General features: G+C 42.1%; 1 protein-coding gene across 11 annotated transcripts in view; it reads left to right on the forward strand.

Annotated features, from left to right (window-relative positions):
- The window catches only part of SYTL2 (synaptotagmin like 2), a 120,683-nt gene that overhangs the window by 69,198 nt on the left and 24,492 nt on the right, over positions 1–26,993 (forward strand). For 5 of the 11 annotated variants that reach the window (XM_059883024.1, XM_059883025.1, XM_059883023.1 and 2 more), the window contains 5 exons: positions 860–995; positions 13,610–13,691; positions 14,888–15,002; positions 16,167–16,949; positions 20,462–22,930. In XM_059883024.1, the coding sequence (XP_059739007.1) occupies positions 860–995; positions 13,610–13,691; positions 14,888–15,002; positions 16,167–16,949; positions 20,462–22,930 (3,585 nt within the window). The remainder of the gene's footprint in view (positions 1–859; positions 996–13,609; positions 13,692–14,887; positions 15,003–16,166; positions 16,950–20,461; positions 22,931–26,993) is intronic. The other 6 variants (XM_005226687.5, XM_005226685.5, NM_001102278.2 and 3 more) reach the window with 3 other exon arrangements.

The raw sequence follows: 26,993 nt of genomic DNA on the forward strand, positions 1-26,993 counted from the left end.
CACGACTGAAATGACTAAGCACATGTTGCTTCATCTTAATTCTTAACACTGATGGAAGTATTACTGGCACTTACTGGCTATGTGGCCTTAGGCAAGTCTCTTGATCCCTTTGGTCTTCAATTTTGAAATCTGTAAACTTGGAAAATTTTTCCCTCCTCAGAGGATCATGCATGCAAGGGACTCAACACTTTGCCTTGAACTCAGTCATCACTCAGTTGATGCTAATTATCCAAGAGGTGCAGGTAGAGAGCAGTGGGTGTTCAGAGGCCAAAGAGATTATCTCCTGAAGAGGGATCACAGAGGTTTTAAGGGGGCTCTGGCATCTGAGCTAGCTTGTGAGAACTTGTAGAATTTGGCTGTGTAGAGGCTGTGAGAGGAGGAGGCAGTGGAGAGGAACATTCCAGAATAGAAGCATTTGTTCCCTTTTGTATCCCAGAGCCCAGCCTTGAGTCGAGCCCATTGTAGCTGTTCAGTAAAGAGTTGGTAATGATGGTGTGTCTGTCCCAACAAGAACTTCCCTGCCCTGAGCATCCCCTGGCCATATGCAACAAGTCCTGACCCCAATTCAAGTCAGATTCACCTAAAGCAGTCGCAATTTTGCTTTAGTCGTGTCCGCACATTTAAAGGTGCGCCCATGCTCGCTGGAGACTCTACTTGTGGGCAACTAACAACATGACTCCTCATGGATGTATTGATAATTCTGATCTCAAGTACACAGACTCATTCGTGATGCTGGGGTGCTCAGGGAAGGCCTGACGTTCAGGTTCCAGCCTTCAGAGGTTAGAGCTGATATGAGAAGTTGTAGGTTGTGGAGAAGACAGATGGATAATATTCTTGCCTTTATTGTTTCCTGTTTCAGATGAGCAGAGTAAGGACAGAGCAAACAGGGCAAAGGAAAGCTGGGTGAATAACGTCCACAAGGATGCTTTCCTCCCCCCAGAGCTAACTGGTGTTGTAGAAGAGCCAGAAGAAGATGTAGCCCCAGCAAGCCCCAGGTGAGACCGAGCCCATGGGGAGAGCTGCTGCACGTGGGGTCCTGGCTAGGTCCTGCTGTGAGGCCAGCCAGGTCTCGTGGGTGTAGGGAGGAGGGCATGAATGAGAGCGTTCTGAGCCCTGATATGAACAAAGCCTGAGCGGTATTCTTTCTCAGCTTCCAGAATGTCTAACAAATCTGCATATTAAATAAAATGTCAAGTGGTGATTTCATCCCACCAACTAGAGCTGTTTGGTTTTTTTTTTTAATTGTTATTTGTACTAAGGGTTTCTTCATAGAGTAAATGAAAATGTACTCCAAAATGAATATTGGGGAATACGTCATTGAAGGAAAGAGATGAATGGGGGGGAATTCCCTGGTGATCCAGTGTTAGGACTTAGATATACTGCTGTGGGCCCAGGTTCCTTCCCTGGTCGGGGAACTAAGATCTCCACAAGCTGCACAAATGTGGCCAAAAAAAAAAAGAAATCAGTGATGATCAAATTGTAACAGCCTGGTGCAATTGAAGAAATTTAAGCACTAAAACCAAGCAGATGGGAATTCCAATCCTGAATATGCCATTTATTAGCATTTGACCATGGGCAAGTCATTTAATCTCCCTGAATCTCGTTCCCTAACTATAGATAGGAATCATACTGTATAAGAAAGATTCTGATGAGAATTAGTATATAAAATACCTGGTACATGGTAGGTACTGAATAGATGGCTCTTAAGGATGCAGATTGTCCTCAATATTTCAGTCTTGCTTTTGTGCATTTTCCATTTATCTTATCACCTGACCAATCAAAATGCACATTTGTACATCCTTCCTATGAAATAGCTGATTATGAGGCTATGTTGCCACAAACTTTTTCAACCAAGATGATTTGTTTTTAGATATTTAAGGATCTTCCCATTGGTATCTGTCCATTGGGCAGTATAGTTGTTACTCTTTGGTTGAAGGACAATTACATTTTATCTCTAGCTCCTCAGTGAAGGCAATTGAATCAGAATCTCCAACTGTAGTTAAGTCAGTGAATTTGCTGGTGGGACAGTCACTGAGTCAGGGTCCAAGGCTGAGACACCTGGGAAATGGGGATGTTTTCAATATAATTTGTGGATGAGAGAGTGGGTCTATTCTATAGGCACCAACAGGCATTTGAGGGTCAAATATAAGTATTATGTTATATGGATAATGGAATACTGAGTCTATTAAGGTACTTGTTGTCTATCCATTTCCATTTTGGAGAGGACTCGCTTTGTTTTCCTGGGTGGTAGGCAGCACCATATCCCCCCCGCCCCCACCTAGGATGATCTGTGATGTTCTCTCAAGACCCTGATGCTGGGAAAGATTGAAGGCAAAAGGAGAAGGGGGTGGCAGGGGATGAGAAGCTGCTTAGATGGCATCACCAACTTGATGGACATGAGTTTGAGCAAACTCCAGGAGATAGTGAAGGACTTCCTTTCCTTCTCCCAGGAATGCATTTCATCTCAAATGGCCTAAGGGACCAAGGTGCCACGGCCCTTAGAGCTTGACTGAGTTTCCTTATGACCACATGGCCTGGTGGGTACCCACCTTCCTTTCCCAATTTGAGGCTGTGAATAGTGTCCACATTTGTGTCTGTGTTGTTGGTTACATTTCTTGGATGACCTCAGACACATCTTTAAGGTTTCATCTGTATGTACCTCGGGACCAAGCTGTCTCACCAGGGTGTTATGAGATGGAATGTAATGAGGTATGGGTACCACTTGGCATTTCTCAGGAAGAAAGAAAATTGGCAATTTGCAGGTGGCCTTATATTAGGTTGGCAATCCCTGATGGCTCAGATGGTAAAGAATCTGCCTGCAATGCAGGAGACCTGAGTTCAATCCCTGGGTCAGGAAGATCCCCTGGAGAAGGAAGGGGCAACCCACTCCAATATTTTTGCCTGGAGAGTTCCATGGACAGAGGAGCCTGGCGGGCTACAGTCCTGGGGTCACGAAGAGTCGAACACGACTGAGCGACTGACATATTATAATAACACAGATGAGGTAGGCCAAGAAGACAGGAATAAACGTGTTTGATGTGTCCGACATACTTTGCTCGTTACGTGGCGTGAGCGGTGATCATGCAGAACTGTAACAGGAGCTGTTATTGACTTCCTTCTCTCTGTGTCGGAAGCTCCTGCTTTACTCAGTGTCAGGTTCCAGCATGTTTCTCACCTATACTTTAACCTTTGGGAACTGGGTGTGGTAAGTATATTTTGGGGCCTGTACTTTTAGACTAAGTGAACTTCAATAGAATGACTCAATACCTGTCAATATTTTCTTAGTCAGGAGTCAGGGAACGTGAGGCAACCCTGACTGGGTATTGCAGTTTCTGAAGGAATTTTTTTTTTTTTTCCTAATAAGCTCTGGGGCAAGAGTCCTTCTTCTGTTGTGGGCACGATTCTGAGCACTTCTGTTTGTGAGTAATTAACTCACCGTGGGTACTAAACGTGTATTCCAGCATGAGAAGCTACTTGCGTTCCTTTGGAACTGGTCTTTGCATCTGTAGCCTGAGGAGGCAGAGAGGGCTCTGATGAACAGAGGGGGAGCAGGGGATGAGGTTCTCTTTCGAGCAGCAAAGAAAACTCCAAGTGCGCTCAGCTCTAGTCCTGGCTGCTGGGTAGTACTGGCACAAATGGTGGTGAAGGACTGGTGTTAGGGATTTAAGTGTTTTCTTTCCAGTTATCACAGATTGAGCCCTTTAATAAAACATAATAAAAATGAATACTCGAAAAGTGAAATACAGATAACAACTAGGGCATGCAAAACATAAGCCCACTGAGGGATGTACTGTGGTGTCTCAGCAAATTGCTGTAACTGATTCTAAGTGCATACTCTTGGTGTCTGCTCAGTTCAGTCGCTCAGTCGTATCCGACTCTTTGCGACCCCATGAATCGCAGCACGCCAGGCCTCCCTGTCCATCACCAACTCCTGGAGTTCACTCAAACTCATGTCCATGGAGTCGGTGATGCCATCCAGCCATCTCATCCTCTGTCATCCCCTTCTCCTCCTGCCCCCAATCCCTCCCAGCATCAAAGTCTTTTCCAGTGAGTCAACTCTTTGCATGAGGTGGCCAAAGTACTGGAGTTTCAGCTTCAGCATCATTCCTTCCAATGAACACCAAGGACTGATCTCCTTCAGAATGGACTTGTTGGATCTCCTTGCAGTCCAAGGGACTCTCAAGAGTCTTCTCCAACACCACAGTTCAAAAGCATCAATTCTTTGGCGCTCAGCTTTCTTCATAGTCCAACTCACACATCCATACATGACTACAGGAAAAACCATAGCTTTGACTACACAGACCCTTGTTGGCAAAGTAATGTCTCTGCTTTTCAATATGCTATCTAGGTTGGTCACAACTTTCCTTCCAAGGAGTAAGCATCTTTTAATTTCATGGCTGCAGTCACCATCTGCAGTGATTTTGGAGCCCAAAAAATAAAGTCTGACACTGTTTCCACTGTTTCCCCATCTATTTCCCATGAAGTGATGGGGATGCCATGATCTTAGTTTTCTGAACATTGAGCTTTAAGTCAACTTTTTCACTCTCCTCTTTCACTTTCATCAAGAGGCTTTTTAGTTCCTCTTCACTTTCTGCCATAAGGGTGGTGTCATCTGCATATCTGAGGTTATTGATATTTCTCCCGGCAATCTTGATTCCAGCTTGTGCTTCTTTCAGCCCAGTGTTTCTCATGATGTACTCTGCATAGAAGTTAAATAAGCAGGGTGACAATATAGAGCCTTGACGTACCTGTTGTAAACCAGTAACACACAGTTCACATACTGGCACTGGTACAATGGTCCGCAGTTTGATAGCACAATGTGTCTCTCCCCCCAAATAATTGTGGGACAGACACACAATAATCCCCCGGACATGGCTGAGCCTTGATGGGCAGCAGAGGAAGAAAATGTAAGAAATTTCATGTGCATCAGATCCTGCCTCCCCAACAAGGAATAATGTGTGTTTCCTGGTTATAGAGGTAGGCCTGCTCTGGGATGAGAAGCCCCTCCTGTATTATTTGAGATGACATGTCCTATGAAAAAAGGTTTGGATGCTTAGGGAGTCACAGAGAGTCTAGCAGCCCCTCGACTGACCAGGGCCTTATGTGGCCCCGCCCTTGGTGCTAGTTTGGTCGGAAGGAGCCCAGAAGTGGACTGACCTTTTTAGTTCCCCTCTGTCTCTCCAATCTCTTCCCCTAAGACTACCTCTCTGAGGACTGGTCCCTCTGGTAGCTTATATCATCTTGGCTGAGAGTAAAAAGTGAGAGTGTTAGTTGCTGAGTTGTGTCCAACTCTTTGAGACTGCATGGACTCTAGCCTGCCAGACTCCCCTGTCCATGGAATTCTTTAGGCAAGAATGCTGGAGTGGGTATGTGGCCACAAACAGGGTCAGCCCAGAGCTCTAAAAAAAGAAAAACAAAAGCAAGAGTTTCTCAAGTGTGTTCTAAGCTTCCCAACTCTTTTCTTCTCCTGGTTTTTCCTCCCACACTCTTTGCCATCCCACATCCTTCAGTTCCCTTGTGGCTTCCTCCTTTCCCCTTGGAAAGGCTCTACCATGCATTCTACCCTAAGGCTTAAATTTTTAATAACTTAAGCCAGTGTGAATGAAAGTTTTGAGCTTCTTTCCTTTTCTTGGTTGTTTCTAAAAGCTTAAAGAACTACTCTGAGAATGTATCCTGATAAGGTTCAGAACCTTCAGCCACAGAAAGCAAGTTCCTAGGTACAAAGGAGGTTACATTAGAGGCAGAGGGCGTCACACGAAGGACGTGGTAGCCTACTCTGCCTACATATAAACCGGCCCTAGTAACAGATGACAGTCAGTAATAAGCCAATGACTGCTACTGTTGGGGCAGAAGTCACAGGGGGCACTGTGTGCCAGCCTGAGCCACAGGCAGAAGAAATAGGAAGCCAGATGAAAGGCCGTCTAAGAGTGAGATGCAGAGAAAAATAAGACAAAGAGAAATAGTTATGGATAGTGAGGATAGAGCCATTAATCCATAGGTTGGCTTGGTTTACTTTTAGGATATTTCTTGGAAATAAAGTGTTTAAATATCCTTGTTTGCAATTGATTGAAAAACACAGATTTAGCATCTTTCTAGGACCTAATAGAATAAATCATTCTGTAGGGTTGCAAATTCATTCTCCATGCAGTCATTCAGTCAGTCGGTAAACAGTTGTTGAGTATTTGTTGTACACAAGATAGTAGCTAGGAATTCAAAGTGGAATAATATATGATCCCTGTCCTTGAGGAACTTATTCCAGAAATAATTATATTTAAGGGATTTCTTGAAGGATAAGAAGGATTCTGTTAGGGAGACAGAGAGGACAGGACAGGCAGAGGGGCTGACATGGAGATCTGGTTTGGCTTGACATCTGGAAGGGTCCAATACAGTGGATATATTGCAGTTATCAATTACTAGTTATCTCTTGAGTGCTCTACCAACACTTCAAATTTCTTCTAAACTCATCTCTAAAATTCTGTTGTATGTTTCCTCTTTTCTCCATTCCCTTAATTAGGATTTCACCATCTCTTACCTAAATTTCTGTTATAATGTCCTTATTGAATTGAACCTGTCTTCACAGTTACCAGATCATGACTATAAAAAGTAAACTGGATCATGAAGTCATTTGGTGTTTCCTTGTGACTTAAAAGTGAAAATCTAGCCTTTTGGTCAACATTCAAGGCTCTTCACAATCTGGTTCTAACTACTTATTTTAGCATGAGTGTGTGTGTTAGTCACTCAGTTGTATTTGACTCTTTGTGACCCTATGGACTATAGCCTGCCAGGCTCCTCTGTCCATGGAATTCTCCAGACAAGAATACTGGAGTGGGTAGCCATTCCCTTCTCCAGGGGATATTCCCAACCCAGGGATTGAACCTGGGTCTCCTGCATTGCAGGCAGATTCTTTACCATCTAAACCACCAGGGAAGAGAAGTTCTCAAGTGTGACCTGTATGTCACAATTGCCCAAGGAACTTTTAATAATCCAGATTCCCAGGGCTAAGTATCACTGTGTTGCTGTCTTGGGTTGAGGACCTGTGTCTCGCTCACCACCATCCCCCAAGCTTCTAACACTATATCCAGCACATAGTAGGTACTTGGTATCTATGGACCAAGTGAATGAATGTTGTTGCCTCTCTTACTGTTGTCCATCACTTATCACTACCTGACATTATATTACATATTCATTTTTGTGTGTGTGTTTTCCCCCCTCTCAGCTGCAAGGGGAAAAAGACTTTGTCTACTACTGCATTTCATTTTGTTCACTGCTCTCTTCCTGGAACAGACAATAGTGCCCAACGAATGTCTTGTGGAATAAATGAATGAATGAAGAATATATGGGGAAATATATTTTAAATTTTTTAAACAGAGAAAAATAGGTGGAGAGTGAGAGATGGATTGACTGAGAATAGTTGATGATATAATGAATTATTAAATAGAGAATAATGATGAAAGAGGGGTTAATGGATAAACAAATGAGTAATAAATAATTGAATGAAGTCCTTTGGACCCCAGGGATCCAGTAGAAAAAGAGACTAAGAGAGCAAGAAAAAATTTAAGCTACAAGGCAAGAATGGCATTGATAACATCCAGATTTTATTGCTTTGCCAAGACTGCCTCACTTCAGACATATCACCATGAGCTCTGGTGATTATAAAAGCTGGAGGAGACTTTGAGGGCTATTCTCAAATTTGGACAACCACAAGTAAGGAGCATTCAGGATGGAGAACAAGAAGGCATGGAGGTAGGAGGGAGCTTGGCTGCTGCAGGGTTGTGATGCCCATTAATCAAAAATATCCATGGAGAATGTCCCCATAATGAGTTCAGGGAGAACAGGATAAAGCCTGTACTATGGTGTTTCTTTCCATGACATTGGCAGATTTTCCTCTGGGAATTTTCCTATGAAATGCTGCAAAAGTGATGAGTTTTCTTGCATGCAAAAGCTGTGCACTCCCACCTTTCTTTGTTTTTGGTAGAATTAAAGTGCTATTTCATTATAAGTTATCAGAGTGAACCAAAAAATGCTTTGAGCTTTATCGCCTGTGCTTCCGTGATTCTCACTTCTGACACCCCTCTCTCTTACCCCTCTCTCTGTGTTGAATGGGAACCTACCAATTAACACCATGTCTTTAGCTCTGAAATAGTATTGTTTTTTCCACTAATGCTCTTTTTCCTGGAAAGCTTTTGTTTATATATATCTATCTCCCTCTTGCAGAGGGATTAGCTACTTGCCTTAACCCTCTATAATAAGATCAGTGTGAGGCACTTCACTTGCTCCCAAAGGCAGGGTAGAGATGAGCCAAGCTATGGGACAATGCATTTGATCTTTTGTTCTTTGACTAATTGCAAATCCAGTGATGTGAATGTTTCATTTCTTGGAGGCCTGCCCTACAGAATCACTCATATTGAGTTCTTAAATGAATCTTGCTAATCCTACAGAATCTTAGATATACCCAAATTAGTTGTGAGGGATAGTTTCACTCTGACATCAGTGTGCCTTATGGATGGATGGGAATGTGTGTGTTAAAAATCTGTAGCATGAACTGGGGTAGAACCAAAGAAGTAATATTTTACTTAAAAAAAAATACTGACTCGAAAGGCTGGCATAGTATATTTATGAATCTGCTTCACTCAAGCCCTGAGCCATTTCTTCATGTGTTTTTTTTTCACATTTTTTTTTACACATTGCGTGTAACACGTGTTAGCACAATGCTGGGTGCCAGGCACAGCGTTAACATCTAAGGAATTCACAATTCGAAGAGAGAAAGCAGCAATGGCAAGAAACACAGGGAGAAAAATCACTTGAAAAATTTGCTTCTGAGTTCAGACACAGTTAATATTTATTCTGAAATGTACCTCAGAAGAGAGTATGTCCATTGTTATTTTTAACTGCTTTACTTATTTTTTTTGTTTTTTGGTCGCACCATGTAGCCTGTGGGATCTTAGTTCCCCAACCAGGGATCAAACCCATGCCCCTTGCCATGGAGCACAGAGTCCTAACCACTGGGCTGACAGGGAATTCATTTTTAACTGCTTTAGAGGGAAAGCCTGCTTAAAGTTCAAAAGCTTTAAAAGTTGTTGCATGTGCTTAGAAGTACTTTACAGCTGGATGTAGAAGCAGATGGGCTGTCCCACTGCCCAGGTGGTATAGTTCTAAGACTGCTGTGAAGGCCGCCTTCCCCACGTGTCCCAACCAGAGTACCTAACATCCTTCTTCTTTTAAGTCTTCAAAGACTTGTATTAGAATGCAGACACTTTCAGGAGCCAAAGTCTAACAACAATATCATAGTCTAATATTTTAATAATCTTCTTACAGAAGTAAACCAGTTTTGGCTAAGTGCTCTATTTAGTATTGAGGCATCCTAGGTGGCACAGTGTTAAAAGAATCTGCCTGCCAATGCAGGAGATAAAAGAAACATGAGTTTGGTCCCTGGGTCAGGAAGATCCCTTGGAAGAGGAAATGGCGACCCACTCTAGTATTCTTGCCTGGAAAATTCCATGGACAGAGGAACCTGGCAGCTACAGTCCATGGGGTTGCAAAGAGTCAGACACAACTGAGCACGCGTGCGTGCACATCTAGTATCACAGGTAGTTTTTGAAGGGTGCCTGAGGTCAGAAATTACAGAGCACAAGGTATGAGCCTTGGCTTGCTGTATGGTGTTAAGAACTCATCACGTAGAAGGTATTCAGTATCTTATTATACAGGACACACCCTAAGAATAGAAATCTTAGGAGCGGTGGAAAGCCCTCTGAGAGGGCTTGTAAGAAACAAAAGACGCAGTACGTGGCTATAGAGAGACTGTGTTCTCTTAGGAAAAATAATGCTTCCCTTTATGAATATTTAATCACCTGATTTCAACTAGCACCAGGCAGAGAGCAAATCCTAGTTCCAAGCACCAATAAAATGTGCGGTAAGATTTGAGACAGTGAGACCCACTGCCATCGGGCTAATAGGCAAGCGGCGCCACAAGGGAGGTGAGATTTGAACGGGGCTTGGTGGTGAGAGTGAGCATGTGGGTCAAGAGAGCAGAGCCAACATTTGAGGGAGCGGGTGGGGGTAGGTTGGGGGGGACCGCAGAGAGGGACAGGGAGCCAGGTTTGGCACAAAGGTCAGTGGGCAGGAGGAGTGGGAGGGTACAGGGAGCAGATGGTGGAGTGTCTCCAATTCCTTCCTGAGGATCCCGGAAAGGTAACGAGCAGGAGAGGGATGTGCCCAAAGTCTTGTTTCAGACCGTTCTAGCTTAGGGGTGGAATGCCGAAAGGATGAGGAGAGTGGAACTTTGGTGTCTGGAGGTCGAATGTGAGGCTCATACAGATGACAGGGAGGAGTCAGGAGCGGTGGAAAGGAAGCAACAGATGTGAGAGTCACTGGGAAGTTAGAATCACCCCGTCTTCATTCCAGTCCTCTTGCCATAAACTTCATTCCAGTCCTCATCATAAATGGATTTACTGATTTGAGGAATCAGTGGAGTGCAGCCCAGCCATTCCAGTGCCTGTCTCTGGAGTCAGGGTCAGACACCTGGTTCACATTCCCAGCTCTTTGGCTACCTTAACCTCTCCAAGCCTCAGTTTTCTCGATAGTAAAATGGGGAGAAGGGTACATACCGCCCAGGCATGTTGCAAAAGTCAGCTGAGAATAGGATGGCTGCTGTGTTGATAATTGCCCAGTAAAAGACAGGCAAACAAAACATCGTTGTATTCCTTGAGGGACACAAAGCCGGAGCTTAATTGAGGAAGTAGCTGCATTTTTCAGAAGCATTTTGAGGCATGAAACTCTGGTTTTTACTTTTTCTACTTAGGCAGACTTGTGAACTGTAGTTAACTAAGTACCCCACCGTCATCCCATTTTCTGCTTATCCCACCCACTAGAGAACCCAGTGAATCCTGTATATTCCTGGTAGTTCCGTGTCTGCCTCGTTTCTTTCTCTCTTTTGCTTTCTGAATAGCAGGAACAAAGACATCTTGTCTAAAACCTAAATAATGTGCCTCGTTGTAGTTTGGCAAAGCACAGATTGAAAAGAAAAAAAAAAAAGCTGTGGTCACCTGTGTGTGCTGCTGCCTTCCTGGCACTGGCTTATTTGGCCTTGAGTTGCACAGCCACTTACTCACCAGTTATGTCCCAGACACTGTACACAGTATTGCAAGGAACAGAAAGATGGCCAAGATGCTCTTGAGGGGTCTCCCTGGTTACTGTGAGAGAGAAGATACATATGCATGGGGTGAGGTTGCATCGCTCCTCATATGGTCGCATGAAATCCATAGTTGCATAGGGTTTGGTAAGAGAGAGGTTGGTTTGGTCCCTGGGCAGGTGGGGACCACGTGATGTACAGCGTGGGCGGTTGGGGTGGTGGCTGGGGGTGCAGAAGTGGGGTTTCCAGGGAGAAGAGGGAGGAGGCTATAGGGACGCTGCTTGTCCTTCGTTCTTGGGGAGAGGGAGAGGGAAGGGAGGAAGATGATAGGAGAGGAGGGTGGCAGTTTGCTCAGGTCCTGCAGTTATGCGACTGATTTATTTACTAGTTGAAAGTGTTCATTACTCAGTCGTGTCTGACTCTCTGTGACCCCACGGACTGTAGCCCTCCAGGCTCCTCTGCCCATGCGACTCTCCAGGCAAGAATACTGGAGTGGGTTGCCATTCCCTTCTCCAGGGGATGTTCCCAACCCAGGGATCAAAGCTGGGGTCTCCTGCTTTGCAGGCAGATTCTTTATTGTCTGAGCTAAGGGAGATGATACAAAGCACTCTGAGAAGATGAACATGGCATCTGCTATAAGCTTCCTCATATCGCTCACTGGCTTCTTAAAGTGACACTCAAGAGACATAGCTTTCTAGTCCTGAGCTGTGGGCTGCTTTTACTGTGAGTTCTGTCAGCGACCAGGGTCCTTTTTTCCTGTTGGCTGATAGATAGCTTGATTCGTGTTTGTGCTCACCTCTTGCAAGAACAGAGGCCGCCTGCCGTGTGTTTTGATATTAGCCTTAATTCTGGCTCCATTGTAAGTTCCCACCCTTGGTCCCTGCTCTTTCCCTCCCCACCCTGCCCCCGCCTCAGGTTCTCACATCCCTGTGTTAAGGCTGTGTTCCGCATACGTCTGCCTCATCTGCTGTAATTCCTGTCTGCAACAGTGGGGGAGGCAACGAAAGGAAGCATGCTTCCTCAAGTGTTCAGCCTGTTCCTGGGACTACCTCTCCATAGAAACATCAGTCCAAGTGCAGAGGGAAGGAAAGGAAATTAAGCGGCAAGAACATCCGGCCCACAAGTTTAGAGACGGCAATCTTGGGCGAGGCTCTCTGGCTGTGGGGCAAGGTGCTCCCCTTCCCCACCTCCAGTTCCTTAGCTTCCTGGTGAAAAGCCAGCACCTTCTGAGGCATTTTTCCAAGTCCTTGACTCTGTGATGTCACTAGAAGTTTAACCAGGGTGGGGTTTAACGAGGCACGGTGCTTTCAAGCAATAGTGACCTCCCCTCTTATGCCTTGAGCCGGGGCGCCTGGAGCAGGAAGTCTGAGCAGGTGGTTTTCCTCCCTTTCCAAGGCCACTGTGACCTTCTTTGTCCTTCTCAGTCACCAGGGGAGTGGTGGTTCAGGAGGGAGCCAGCTCAGCTCAACTTTCCTCCATTCACACTCCCCGTAGTACTCTCACCCCAGGGCTGCCCGGTCCCTGGGGTAGGGAGCCAGGGTTTGCAGAGTCCTCCTCTCCCCTCTGGGCCAGCTACAGGCTTCTAACCTCCCACCATCCTCTGACTGCGCTCCATCCTCACTCCTCTTGTATTTGAACAAGAACTCACCTGGCCAGCCTGGAGAGTCGGGGAAGCTTCCCCGTAAGTTGCCCCCATCCACCATCCTCCCAGCATCTCCATCTGCTGTTTCTTCTGTGTCATTGCCCAACCACTTGTCTCACCTGAGTCTTTTCTTCAGCTATTTTCTTTTTTTAAAATACTGATTTATTTGGTTGTGTCAGATCTTAGTTGCGGCACCCAGGATCTTTGTTGCATTGGGGGGGATCTTTCGTGACGGTGCATGGACTCTGTAGTTGTGGCCTCTGGGCTCAGTAGCTCTGTGGCATCCAGGATCTTAGTTCCTTCACCAGGGGTCAAACCTGTTTCCCCTGCATTGCAAGGCGGATTCTTAACCACTGGACCACCAGAGAAGTCCCGCTTTAGCCATTTTCTACCTGAGTTAGAGTAAGCAGTGCCATTCCAGTCTTGGACCAGAGAATCTCTGGAACACTTTGGGGCCTTATTTCAGCAAGGGTATTCCCTTCTTGAGAACAATTTGCTCACTTTCTAGTCTGCATCTGATGTGAGGTCCCAACTTTCAGATGAGTTTATTTGTACAAATTTCAGCCATGAACCTCCTGTGTGCCTGGCACGGTGATAAAATCTTCAAGGCTTCTGATGGATGGTTTTGCCTTGTCTCAGGCCTGTCTTTCATTCCTGTTTTCCCATTGCCTTTGCTTCGCTGCTTAATCTCTCAGCTCCAACTCCCTCTTCCTTCCTGGCAGTTTGATTTTACAAACTTCCTCTCCTATCCTGTCTTAATAGCTTCTGGCTTCAGAGGCATGATTTATGCTTCCTCAAAGGGTAAGGTTTTATTCTCTGAATTAGTGTTTCTTTTGCAGTTCCAGCGTGGTAAATCCAGCATCCACCATGATTGATGCATCCCAGGAAAACACAAGGAAGTCAGCTATATCTCCAGCCAAGGTAGATTGAACTTGGACTTTGAAAAGCTCATTTGGGGCCAGAATGCTGTTCTCTCATTTTATCAAAGCACCATGAAAAAGAGGAATTTGTAGTACTTTTTCCCCATCAAATATAGATAAGTTTTACTATTTAATATAGGAAATCACTCTTTTGGTGGACCTAGATTTTTTACCCTAAAGAATAAAAAGTCTGACACTATTGGGGGCTGCTTCTTTTAAGCATATGGCGTGTGGCTTGTTAGTTCCATGACAGTCCTTATTCCTATTCATGGCTTCCTGAATTCCCTGTTACAAGTCTTCTTGTGGGAGAGGATTTTCAATTTATGAAACTACAGATAGCGAACACTGATTTTCAGTCTTATATTAATAAAGAAAAATACTAGGAGCGGGGATAACTTAGGAGTTCAGGATTAACATATACACACTACTATATATAAAACAGATAACCAACAAGGACCTACTGTATAGCACAAGGAACTATATGCAATATTTTATGATAACCTATAAGAGAAAAGAATATGAAAAATGTATATATAACTGAATCACTTTGCTGTACAACTGAAACTAACACAACATTGTAAATCAAGTATACAAGTTGAAAAGCAGAACTCTTTTTATTGACATGCTTTCTGACATTAGAATCAATGATCGTATTAGTGACTATGAAGCACTTCAAGATACCTTGATTCTTAAATCCTTATAGAAAAGGTCGGTTACAATTATATTTAGTATGACTTTAACCTATTACAGAGAGTCTTGTACAGTAGAAGAGCGCTGGTGTGAATCTGCCGTAATTAGAGCCTCAGGTTTACCCTGACCTGTGACCACCTCTTTGATGTGTTCAGGCCCAAGTTTTTTCACTTTTGTAAAAATCTCACCTTTGTGAGATTAGATTCGAATGCCTGGTTCTGGTTTAACTTTGTAAGACTTTGGAATTGAGTACATTTTACTCAGTTTTGGTCTGATTTTTTTTTTTTTTTTTGGCATGGCATATATATAGTGATTCTTTGCTGACTGGATTAACTAGGACCATCATTTTTCTTTCTTTTTTTTTTTTTTAGGACCGTCATTTTTCAAACATGCCAGATAGAGTTTACTGGACAAAACTATTAACTATTGCATATAATAAGCATTTGCTGACACTGACTTGCTGTTATGACATATAAAATGAATTTAATAAACAATATTTTTCCCCAGCCAAGGAAGAATCCGTTTAATAGCTCCATGTTGCCAGAAGATCACTTATCTCAACAAACCAAAAATGAGCAGTCAAAAAATGGAAAGACTGGTTTATTTCAGACTTCAAAAGAGGGTAAATATTATTTTTATTGAGCTAGATATTTTTATCTTTGTTATCTGTGGACTAAGGGAAATTCTCAGAGTTCCTTTAACTAAAATAGCTTTCAAGAGAAAGTGAAAAATTGTGATGGTTTTCTTATTCTTCTGCTATACCCACCATTTTCCTGTCCGAGAAAAGGAAGCAGAAATTTTAGAAACCGGAAGTTCATGCATTCCAGGCTCAGAGGTGACACTGTGTGACCTCCATGCCTTGGGTTCCCCCTCATTGATCTGGGAAATTTTTTGACCAGAGGCATTCAGTCACTCACTGAACACTATTTATTGAATATCTACTGTGCAGACACAGTTCTCTGTTTAAAATTAAAAGAGTTTGCCTCAAGACTTGATAATGTTACAATCCTCTAATCTGTAATTATCAGCTCAGTCTCCTAGGAGCATTTGATTAGATTTGTTGCTGAACTGATTGAAGTCTGCCTCTTACAGAATTTTACCATTCTTACATTCTATTAAGAAGAAACATTAGACAATTTAATCTCTTCGAAATCAACTGTAAGAAGATTCCACAGGCATTAAAGACTGGACAAGGGGTAGAAAATTAATTTGGTTATTGTTCGGTTGCTAAATTGTGTCCAACTCTGTGACCCCCATAGACTGGAATTTTAATTACACTGTTTGTATTTTATCCTCTCCATTGGATACACTTTGTATAACATAAAATATTTTATAGAAAAGAAGTCACTGGAACATGGTATCTGTTTTTTTTTTTTTTTTTTACCTTTTTGTCAAAATTAATTTTTATTTTAGGTGTTGAAATTTTCTTTTTAGAAAACTGAGCTCATTTTTCTGGTTTCCATACATGAATTTTTTTAAGTGACTTTTGTATTTTTTCTTTATTCTCCTCAAGGAGTTTTTGAAATTTCTTAAAAAAAATTTTTTTTTCTGTTGAGTATAAAATACCACAAGGTGTGAATATAAAGCATAGCCATCTTAAATTCAGTGAAGTTCATGCATGAGTTTTTTTAGGGTTTTTAATTAGGTCTGTACTTAACCTTCATGCTTTATTGTCTTTTAATATTTTAGCATTTTTTGCTAAATGTAGATTAAGTTTAGGATAGGTGTTTTAAATTAATGCGTTACTCTCCATTTGGTATATCATCTGATATGTTTTACTTTTCAGGGGAGTTGTCAGAGTCCAAAGAAGAGTCATCTATCCTGGATATTTCAAGCCAAAAGTTAGAGAAACCAAAGCAGACTCTTCCAGGTCCTGAGAGTGGGTTCCCAATCAAGGCTCCAGTCCCCAAACCCAGGAAAATGATCTACAAGTCCCAGGACTTAAAGCAAGATGACAACCAGCCTTTTCCTAGACAGAGGACAGACTCCCTGACCACAAGAGGGGCTCCCAGAGGGATCCTGAAACGCAATTCCAGTTCCAGTAGCACAGACTCAGAAACTGTGCGTTTTCATCAGAACTTTGAACCCAAAAGCAAAATTGTGTCCCTGGGCCTAACTATCCATGAGAGAATTTCTGAGAAGGAGCATTCTTTAGAAGACGACTCTCCCTCAAACTCACTGGAGCCATTAAAGCATGTGAGATTCTCTGCCGTGAAGGATGAACTGCCACAGAGTTCAGGGCTGGTCCACGGCCGGGAAGTGGGAGAATTTAGTGTTTTAGAGTCTGATAGGTTGAAGAATGGAACAGAAGATGCAGGGCTCACAGATGAGGTTTGGAATGACCCTCAGCCTTCCCAGTACACAAACGGTTTGCCTTTTCAGTCATCAGCCTCAAGCCCAAGTCCATCAAAAAATGAAACAAGTCAGCCAACGACTTCTGGTTCCTTTCCAATTAATGAGCACCCTTCTTCCAAAGAATTTTTAACTACAAGAGCACAGTCCACTGAGAATTCACACACCATCAATGAACACAAAACTAGCTCATCAGAATTGTCCAAAAACCCTGCTGGTAAGAGATTCATCACTACCAGGCTATAAAAACTGACCCATTGGGCTTGGGATGGCCCAGATAGCCAGGCAGCCTAGTAGAAGCCCATTTTGCCTTCTAGGTATTCCAGCTAAAATTTAGGCAGAAGCCACTAGGGAAATGTTTATGCCTCTGAAAAGGTTTGCAGGTTGTCCTCAATCACCAATAACCAAAAGATCCAGAATAGCACACTTTCTGGCACATATTACACTTCATCCTAAACAGTTATAAGTGTGTCAGTCATTTAGTCAAACAAATTATAGTATTTTTTTAGTTATATCAAGGTTTGTATACAGAGTGAAAATTAAACATATGCTAATACCTTTATATAGAGTAAATATATTATTATTCACCTAATGCAAATTTATTGATTCCCATTTAACAAAACTTTGGCTTCTCTTTAATTTCAGGAGAACCTTCACTTTCTTAGCCTCAAAGGATGGGAAACTAGACTTTAAATTCTTACTAGGAAAAAGCTTCATATTGATACCATGTCTTGCCCAGGGCCTTCATCCATTTGTTCCTAGACTTTAAATATTGTGAAGGAAACTTTCTCCCTCAGTTGCTGTGAGTTGAGAGGCAGTGGGAATACTGATTTTTCTTGCTGGCTCACTGATTTAGCCCTCTCTTGAAGATCTTAGAGCTCTCAGAGGATGCCTCAAACTGCTTTCTGATACCCATATGATTACGTCATAGTTCTTGTGTTTTAAAACAGAAGCAGTGGGAAAAACAATTGTATGTACTCTCTCTCATCTTCATTAAGTCTTACTCCAACCCCATGATAATTTCTGTAGTCAGAAAAATATATTGTAGCAGCAGTCAAGTTTCTAAATCATTTTTCTTCTCATCCCCTATTGGTCATTGTTGCGTTGACCCTAAGTCACTTTTGCTCAGTCTTACTCTTTCTCACTTACTCAGATCAACCCACTTCTTAAAGACAAAGTGTCTCCATTATCCCCTCCCTGGATATTTTAAATAATTTGAAAAAGGCAGAATATATATATTTTTTAGTTTTAAAATTAGCAGGTACTTCTTCAAAGATATAAAGGAACTCATTTTAAGGAAACTTCTAAAGTTTGAGTAAACACTAACCAATAATTAGATGATGCTTAAATGTTTATCTAAAAGATGAAAAAATTCTTTGGTAATATTTTGTTTTGGTATAATCCATAGAAAAAAATGGTAAACCTTTCCTGTTTTTCAAAGTGCACCTGCTTTCTCATAGACTACCTTGACAATTTTCTGTTAGCTATTTATTTATGCTTTCTGATTTTAAAATCTAACTCACCATGAAATCTGGGAAGAAGGCATCATCAGTAAACCCATATTGATTGACAGACAGGCCTTCTGGTCTTGAAGCTTATAAACAAAGTTCTGCTTATTCACTAATGCCCTGTTTTCTCCCTGCTTACCACAAAAATATATACAAGTAAATAATGGAGCATAAAAAGAAAATCAGAACTGAAAAATGGTAAACTCTAATTGTGCAAATTATGAGAGTTTAGCTCTGAGCTTTAGGACAATCACTATCACACTCATTAAAAAAAATTATTAGAGTATAGTTACTTTACAATATTTTTTTAAGTTTCTACTGTACAGTGTAGTGAATCAGCTATATGTATACCTATATCCCCTCCTTTGGGGATCTCCTTCCTATTTAGGTCACCACAGGGCATTGAGTAGAGCTCCCTATGCTATACAGTCCGTTCTCATTAGTTACCTGCTTTACACGTAGTAGTGCGTATACATCAGTCCCAAGCTCCCACTTCATCCCACTCCTCCTTTCCCATTGGCGACCATACATTTGGTCTGTACGTCTGTGTCTCTAGCTCTGCTTTTCAAATACACACTCATTATTATACCAGAAGAAAACAAAAGAATTCCTCAAAGGAAACAAAAACATTACCTGGCATCAAGTTTTTTAAATAACTGTTCTTGTTTTTAAAATAATACACTTTTATTTGAAAAGTGTGAAAACATTTGAGAAGAAATATGCACAAAATAAAACAATGATCACCTGTGATATCAACTATTGCTAATGTTTCCTCGTAGGGACTTTCGATAATTTTCAGGCATGGATATCATTGGAATTATGTTTACACTGTCCAGACTTCTTTTTTCACTAACAGTGTATTACAAGAATTTTTTTCCTCATTAGTCTTCCATTAAACAGCCTAACAGAGAACTCTTAAAGATCTCTCAAAGGAATTCACCATCACTGACATATTTTTAATAGTGTCATGTGTAGTTATGAAAGGAAACTAGTATCCACTGTGTGCCAGTTATTGTATAAGCCTTTGTTGTTTTATATTTAGCCAGAGTTTATAATTAAAGAGAAAATTTTATTAATTGACATCTCCTCTGGTGCACTTGAAATGTAGCCAACTTCATAAAAATTCAGCTCATATAATTTTCAAGAACATATATGTAGCTTAGCATTTATAAGGAAGAACGAGAAATGCTGAAACACCCACATGTTAACTAAAGGGAAAGAATGCCTGAGTTCCCTCACGTGCCTGTGCCTAAGGCTCAGAAAGGTCTCAGCCTGCTTTCTCGATAGCTTAAGAAACTTCAGTGCCCTTCTCTAGCCTCCTATCCATTGGGTAGCAAACGTCAGGCAGCAGGTAGAATTCACATTCTCTGTCAGGCCTCATTTTACTTTGTCTCACAGAAACTTCCTCCAAAGTTGCAAATTATAGAAGGGAAGTAGGGGATCGCGGAAGAGCCCTTGAGACCATGGTCTGAAACTGCAGTATACAAAACGACCACTGAGATAGCCAGTAGGAAAGATTCCTGGGCCCGATCTTCAGAGATTCTGGCTCAGTGTATCAGGATTAAGGCCCCAGGATGCAAATATCTTCATTGTGCCATTCTGATGGTTTGGAAGGAACTCCTTGTTTAATCTTCCTTGAACGTTGTTTTCCTAACTCCTGAGCTCGCGTAAGTCTTTGTTACTCAACATTATTTTTGTTCTATTCGGTTTTGGTTTGGGCCACATTGCATAGCATGTGGGATCTTACTTCTCTGACCAGGGATCAACCCCACATACCTTGCATTAGAAACTTGGAGTCTTAACCAGTAGAATGCCAGGGAAGTCCTGTGTTTCTCAAACTTGAGTATAAGCCCTCTCTAGGGTTTATGAGTGGGCCAGTAGATAATCAACAAGAGGTATCTTCCTGGAGTGTCTGTTTTATGCAAAGCTTTGGGAAAAATTTGTATGTAAAATGTAGCACGGATCAGAATATAAAATCTACTTGAATTTTTAGAATAAAACAGACGCTTGTAAGAAATTCCCCTTATAATTCCAGGGGCCTGTATTTTACTATTATAGGGCATCTTTGGTAGAATACCTTAATTAGGATGGTTTATATTATAACTCCTGATAAATGCTGATGTAAACAACTGATGGTGGAGCAAATGTAAATACAGAGTGCCTGTTTAGAAGGTAATGTGATTGCATGACAATTCTTGAAGCGTTCTCTTTTCTTATTTAGAAGAGCATTTCTATGTTGCAGATGAACTGTCTTGCACTGAGCCCGAGTTATCTCAGGTGCCAGACTGCAGTTCTAGAGACCATCAGCAAGGTAAGCCCCCTCTACTCCAGGCCCTAAGAGCTAAGACGTCCTCACATTCTGGTCCATATGCCACTGAGATAAGGAAGACAACTGATGATTCCATATCTAAAGTCTTAGACTGGTTTAACCGAAGCTCTTATTCAGATGACAGTGTGGCATCTCTGCAATATCCCCAAGACATAGAGCCCAAAGAAAAACCAGACTCCAAGCCACAGATCGCTGTTGCCTTGGTGACAGAGGATGCCAGTCAAGAAGGAAATGGTTTGATTGCTCTACTACCCACCAAAGTTGAATTGACACCTGTGGGACCTGATTCAACATTCCAGGTAGAGGAACATACGCTGCCTTCTGGAAATTGCCAAGATAACAATGTGCACATCAAACCCAGATCTATTAATTTGTTCCCACAAGGCAAGGAAAGTCTGGGCATGTTGCAACCATTTGAAATCTACAGTCCAAATCAAGAGAGTAAAACTAAAGACTATAGCCAAGGTTCAAAAAACATAGGGAAAGCAGTTGGGGTACTTATTCCAGCCAATAAGTGTTCCTACAGTGTTCACAAAGGACCTCATGCAGAAGACCAAGTTCTATGCAATATTAAGGATGCTGGCAGCTTAGGTGAAGAAGAACCCCAGCTTCGTGTTTATGAAAAAAATATAAGAAAGTCAGAAGTAAATTTTGACTCTTCCACAATTATCCAAGAGCCAAGTTTGAAAGCCCACGCAAAGGCAGAGAGCGAGAGCAAAGGAAGAGATACTTCCATCCTAAAATCTTCTTTAGAACCAGAGAATATTGAGTCACCACCTGGGGCTGCCAGCGGCGTATCTCCTTGGAAGAAGCTTGAGGTCCAGGTACCAGAAGCTGGTGAGGTTCCCCAGAACCGAGTACAAAGAGAGAAATACAAGAGAGTGAGCGACAGAATATCCTTTTGGGAAAGTACCAAAGCTGCCATTCATAAAGAACCCCCACCTCCATTCAGTCAGGAACGACCTTCTGCTAAAGCACGTCAGCCTGTGATGTCCATGGACAGTTTGCCTATGAGCCGTGGTAAATGTAATACTCAAGTCACTACCAAACAAGTAATCCTAGATAACGATGGCCAAGCAGCCCATGTCTCCGGTTTTTACTCCTCAAAGAAACCTAAAGAGACCAGGCCCCAAATATCAGGTCCATCCAAAAATGATCCTTCAGCTGACCAGTCAGGCACAGTGTCTCTCTTTCAGAATAAGACAACTGAGCCTGTAAAAAGATTACCAGTGACAGACAGTTTGCATTCTGAAAAGGACATTACTTTCCCACCATTGCATCATCCTTCAAATGTCGGGATTGAAATGCATACCTCTTTGGAGAAAGACAGATCTCTAATTGGTGAACGGAATCCCAACTTTAAAGTTATGTCCTTACAAGAAAGAATCAATGAACCCAATACAGAACAAGTCTATAATCACTCTCAATTTGAGAATTTGAGAAGGTTTTGGGACTTAGGTGCCAATCCAAACTGTCAAGATAATATTGAGAAGAATACTACCACAATAAGCCAAAAAAATTCTGTGCTTTTTAATAGTCAGAAACACAAAGAATTCAGTGATGTGACATCATCAGGAAACAGTACCCATGAGAGAGAGATGCTTCTAGACCAGAAAGAAATTCCGGCAAGAGAGGAAATAGAGAAATTAAATTCAAAGGGCACACTCCAGGTGTTGCCAGATGACACCACATTTCCATGGAGACCACCCAGAAAGTCCACTCATCAGTTGCCAAGATATGAGTCATCAAAGGAAAACATGGGGAAAAATACTGAATGCTTTGTTACCCCAATGTTCAAGGGAGAAAACGATGACTCTGACCAAGAGCTCGAAGAGATTCAAGAATCCATTGTGAAAACAAGTGTTTCATCTAAAGACTACAAAGACACGCTTAATGACAGCTTACAGAAGCTGCTTTTCGAAGCCTCGTCACCAGTCCTCCAGCCTTCTGGTGGAAACGTTCAGGAAAAACAAGTGTTTGAACCAGATGTTTCTGAAAATAGGACATGGCCTCAGGAGACAGATTTTGCTGCTCCTGAGGAAGAAGCCAAAAGGCCTAAAGAGATCAGTAATGAGCATATAGACAAAACAGTAGCTCCTCCAAAGGCCTATTTGAACACTTTGACTGCTAGTCTGGACAAACTCCTGAAGGAAGCAACTGGAAGCCCACCCTCTCCCTTGCAAACCAAATGTGAACCCACCACCACTGGGATCAGCTCAGAGTCTGAAGAAAGTAGCGTTGATGAAAACAGGATAGAGCAGAGTCAGAACACGTCAGCCGATGAGAGAGAGAAAATGGCTTCTTTTCCAGAGGGGACAGAAACTTGGGGAAATAGCAGTCTCTCCCAGGAAGCTCAAAGTGGTGAGTGCCAGCTGAACCCAGAGAACTTGTTGCAGACAGCTGCAGAAGGCTCTCATCCCCTGGATCAACCTTCCTGTTGCCACAGAAAGGGTTCTTCCGGGGATGTGGTCCACTCTCCCCAAGATATGCCTTCTCCCAGGGATGCCCATCCTTCTCCTCAGGATAAGACACTGCTTTCTCAAAGGGAAGTTTCAGAGACTATAGAAAAAGTTATTCTTCCACCCAGACCTGCATTGAATGATGTAAAAGCTATATTACAAAAGTTATTTACAGAAGCTTGGTTGAGTTATCCAGCTGTGCTGGAAGTAGTTTCTGGAGAAGTAAAAATAGAATTTCCTAAAGGCGTACAGGTAGAAAGTAGTGCCCCAAATTCTCTGGGAGTTATCCCACCACAGACAACAATGGACAGCATAGCTTCAGACAGAAAGGATTTGTATTCCTTCAATGTAGTTTCTGATGAAACTCATAAAATGGGATCTTATTTAGCTGCCCAGGCATCTCCATCAGACCAAACCCTTAGCTCATTTGTTTCTACTGTTGCTCAGTATGGCAAAGAGTTACCTCAGGAAGTGACAGAAATTGTGAGGGAAACGATTATTCAGCCTAACTCAGAGCTCCTTGAATTCAGTGTTGCCTTAGAAAAACTACTGAAGGAAACAACTGAAAGCCCTTGCACAAAATATGACCGTGATACAAGGGGTCTTTATTCGTCAGAGTTAACAGGTATTACTGAGGTGCCCAGGCAAGCTGCTTCTGAATTCCATCCTAAGGAAATAAAAGAGACAGTAGAAAAGTCTGAGGCTCCATCAGCTACTGAGAGTGCTTTTGATATTGGTTTGGAGAGACTCCTTAAACATCTAACGGTCCTTCTTATCAGCCCCAAGTGTCAGTGAAGCAAGAAAGTCCTGAGAAGGAGCCATTAGAGTCAAAGCAGGCCAGGTTTTGGGGAAGAGTGCCCCCTTTTTACTGGTCAGCCTCAGAGGCCTTGGAAATCAAACGTAAGAGTAATGTTTTCAAATCTCAAGTCAACCAATGTGATAGAGTGTTGGGAAGAGACAAAGCTGTGACTGGCTTATCAGATCTCTGTGGTTCTGAAAGTGGGGTTGAGATCCCTGGAGCCTCACAACTTTCCGTGGGCCATGAAGTGGGGACCACAGAAACTATAAACCCCCCAGAGGAGAGGGATAGTGAAAGTGAGGTTGCAGTGGTTTGAGAAAGGGCTTTTCAGGAGCCTGGTTTCAGAGAGGCTCCTGAAGCAATTAACGTGCCCAGAAATAGGCAACCCATTCCTCTCCTGACAAAGAAAACTCTGCAAAAACAAGTCAAGTTGAATTGATTCTGGCATCACCGTTTAAGAAACTAGAGAAAAAGGAAGAAAAAGGTTTCTCTGACTCTGATTTTTCAGACAGAAACATTGGTTCTAATGCAAAAAGCTGGAGAAACACCTCCAGTGAGCATTTTGAAGTTTTTCGCTGATTGGTTGATGAGTTGATTTATGTAATGCTGACATAAAGGATGATATAGTTTTTCAAAGTGGGATTAATTTGATAATCCCAAATGGTGCTAAATTCGTCTTTGTACTTCAGTTCTCCCTAGATTTTCTTATTAAAAATCTACATTTCCTGTTATATTCTTTAATCAAATGAGTTACATAGACATAGTGTTACCCATCAGGCAGTGTTTCAGAATCTGATTTTATACTCACTGATCAATGATAGAATTTTCAGATTCCAAAGATGTGTTTTAAAGAACTTTTGGGGTTTAGAGAGTACCTCTGAGACATCCAAGCGAGGTTTCCTCTTGGAAAGAATTAGGATTTCCTAATCGGCAGTCCACGCAGCAGGCTCCAGTAAGATTTGTGGCAAGAAAGTGCCGCAAGTGGGCAAAGATTGCCCTCTTAGGAGCAACATGTTTCCACAGTGGTGGCTGAGTACCAGGAGCAAGGTGCAGGGCTGGAACTTGCGCTCAGAACTGTTGTGGGGTTTGTTTTTTCGTTTTCTCTTTTTTTGCTGCTCTCTCCCTCCCGTTTCCGATCACCTGCAGAATCCTGCCTCCTAGGCGCTGACTCAGTGTGATGACTTCACCTGACCCCACCTAAGGGCCTGGCCTGTGCATTTCTTTGGCTCCAGCCTTAGCTGAGTGGAGAAGATCTTCATCAATTACCATAGTCATCTAAGTGGACTTGAGATACTGGTTTCAGCCAGGCTCCCAAAGAAAGGGCTTGTCTCAGTTTGCTCTTTGGAGCAACCTGACTATTTTAGGAGAGAAAGCCAGGAACAAATAGGGATTAGAAGTCACCTGGTTAGAGTGATGAAATAATAAAGGATGCTCCCCGGCTGGAACGTTTTAACCAAAGTTGCACAACAACTAGTGTTGATCACCTTCCTCAGTAGAAAATTAGTAGAATGTGTCATTTCCTAGCTCCCTTCGGTCTCAGTAAGAACAAATGAGCTTCACTGAGTGGCTCATTTGTGAGATTTGGGTTCCTTTGCAAATAGCCATAGGGTCTCTTATTGAAAACTGACCAGAGAATCCACCTATAATCCTAGTTAATGAAGCTGAAGCCTCTTTAATATTTGTAACTGGTGGGAAAAGGAAAATACCAGTCTCTGCAAGAGTATAAGTCAGCATCTTAAACTTATTGAAGTAGACTTAACTAAGCTACACCATGAGTTACTAGGGTAAATGGGCCTATATGAGGTGAAGGGCTTGTAAATTTACACTTCACTTTGAAGACTGTTCCTGAATGTGTATAGCTATGTTTAAGTATACCAGCATAACTGATTGAACAACAACAAACCTATCTAAAAAATAAATAATCAATATAAATGATTACCCAGACAGAGCCCAGAGATTTTAAAGCCAAGTAGGAGGTATATAATGGTTCACGGCGCGTGTGTGTGTTCAGTCATGTCTGACTCTTTTGCGACCCCATGGACTGTAGCCTACCAGGCTCCTCTGTCCATGAGATTTTCCAGGCAAGAATACTCGAGTGGGTTGCCATTTCCTCCTCCAGGGAATCTTTCCCAACCTAGGGATCGAACCAACGTATCTTTCATCTCTGGTATTGGCAGGCAGATTCCTTACCACTGAGCCACCTGGGAGGCATAGTTTTCTAACTTCTAACCTAAATAATTATTTTTAAGTAAATGAGTTGGGTGGAGTGACAGTAGGGAAGAACCTTCCCCAAATTAGGGAAGAACCCCAATTTTGATGAGCAGCTGAATATGTTTGACTTGTGGCTGAGCTCTTAACCAGCCAGTACCTCAGTATGTTCCTTTAATAAAGAGAGGAGGGAATGCTGAGAGATTATGCACATAATTCATATTTTATTGTGAATTATATGTGATTCATATGCACATGATTCATTTTTTTAAAGCATATTAAAGTCACTGAGAAGGTCCGTAGTAAGAAAACTTTAAAATTTGAGCACAGAGCATCCCAAATTTAATTCATCTTAGAATCCATTTACTGGAGAATGCTTATTAACATTGGGCAGAACTGGGATGCACTTCAGGAAAGTACTGTCCAGAGTTGTTCCCAAGTGGATTGACTCATTAATGGAGTCATTCATGGATTTAGCAATGTTAAGTGCCTCTTGCCTGCCACTGTTGTAGGCACGAAGAATATAACAGTGATGAGTGACAGTACTCAGACCAAGGCTTATCCATGTTGGAGTTTTCACTGTCAAAATGGAAAAATTAAAGACAGTCTAGAGAAAAAATTTTATAACATTAGATGCATTTAAAGAACAGTTCTTATTCTCCAGTTATGCCCTTTTTCTTTTTTCCTTGTGTTCCTAAAATACCTTTCATTTTTTTTTATAAAATGAAGGCATTAGTAGTTAATAGAGACCAACCTCCCCCACTTTAAAATACTTTCTATGTTAAAAAGTTGACCACCTCAGGTCATTACCCAACATTTTGATGGAAATCTCAGTAGCTCATGAAACCTAAAGAGTCTATATTTGTTGATCTGGAGAATTCACCAATCTGTGTACCCAATTATATACAGATGTTAAAACATCTGAATCCTGCCTTCTATAGTTTTCAGCTAATTATTT

This window comes from Bos taurus, chromosome 29 (genome assembly GCF_002263795.3).
Source record: "Bos taurus isolate L1 Dominette 01449 registration number 42190680 breed Hereford chromosome 29, ARS-UCD2.0, whole genome shotgun sequence".
NCBI classification, from domain to species: Eukaryota; Metazoa; Chordata; class Mammalia; order Artiodactyla; family Bovidae; genus Bos; species Bos taurus.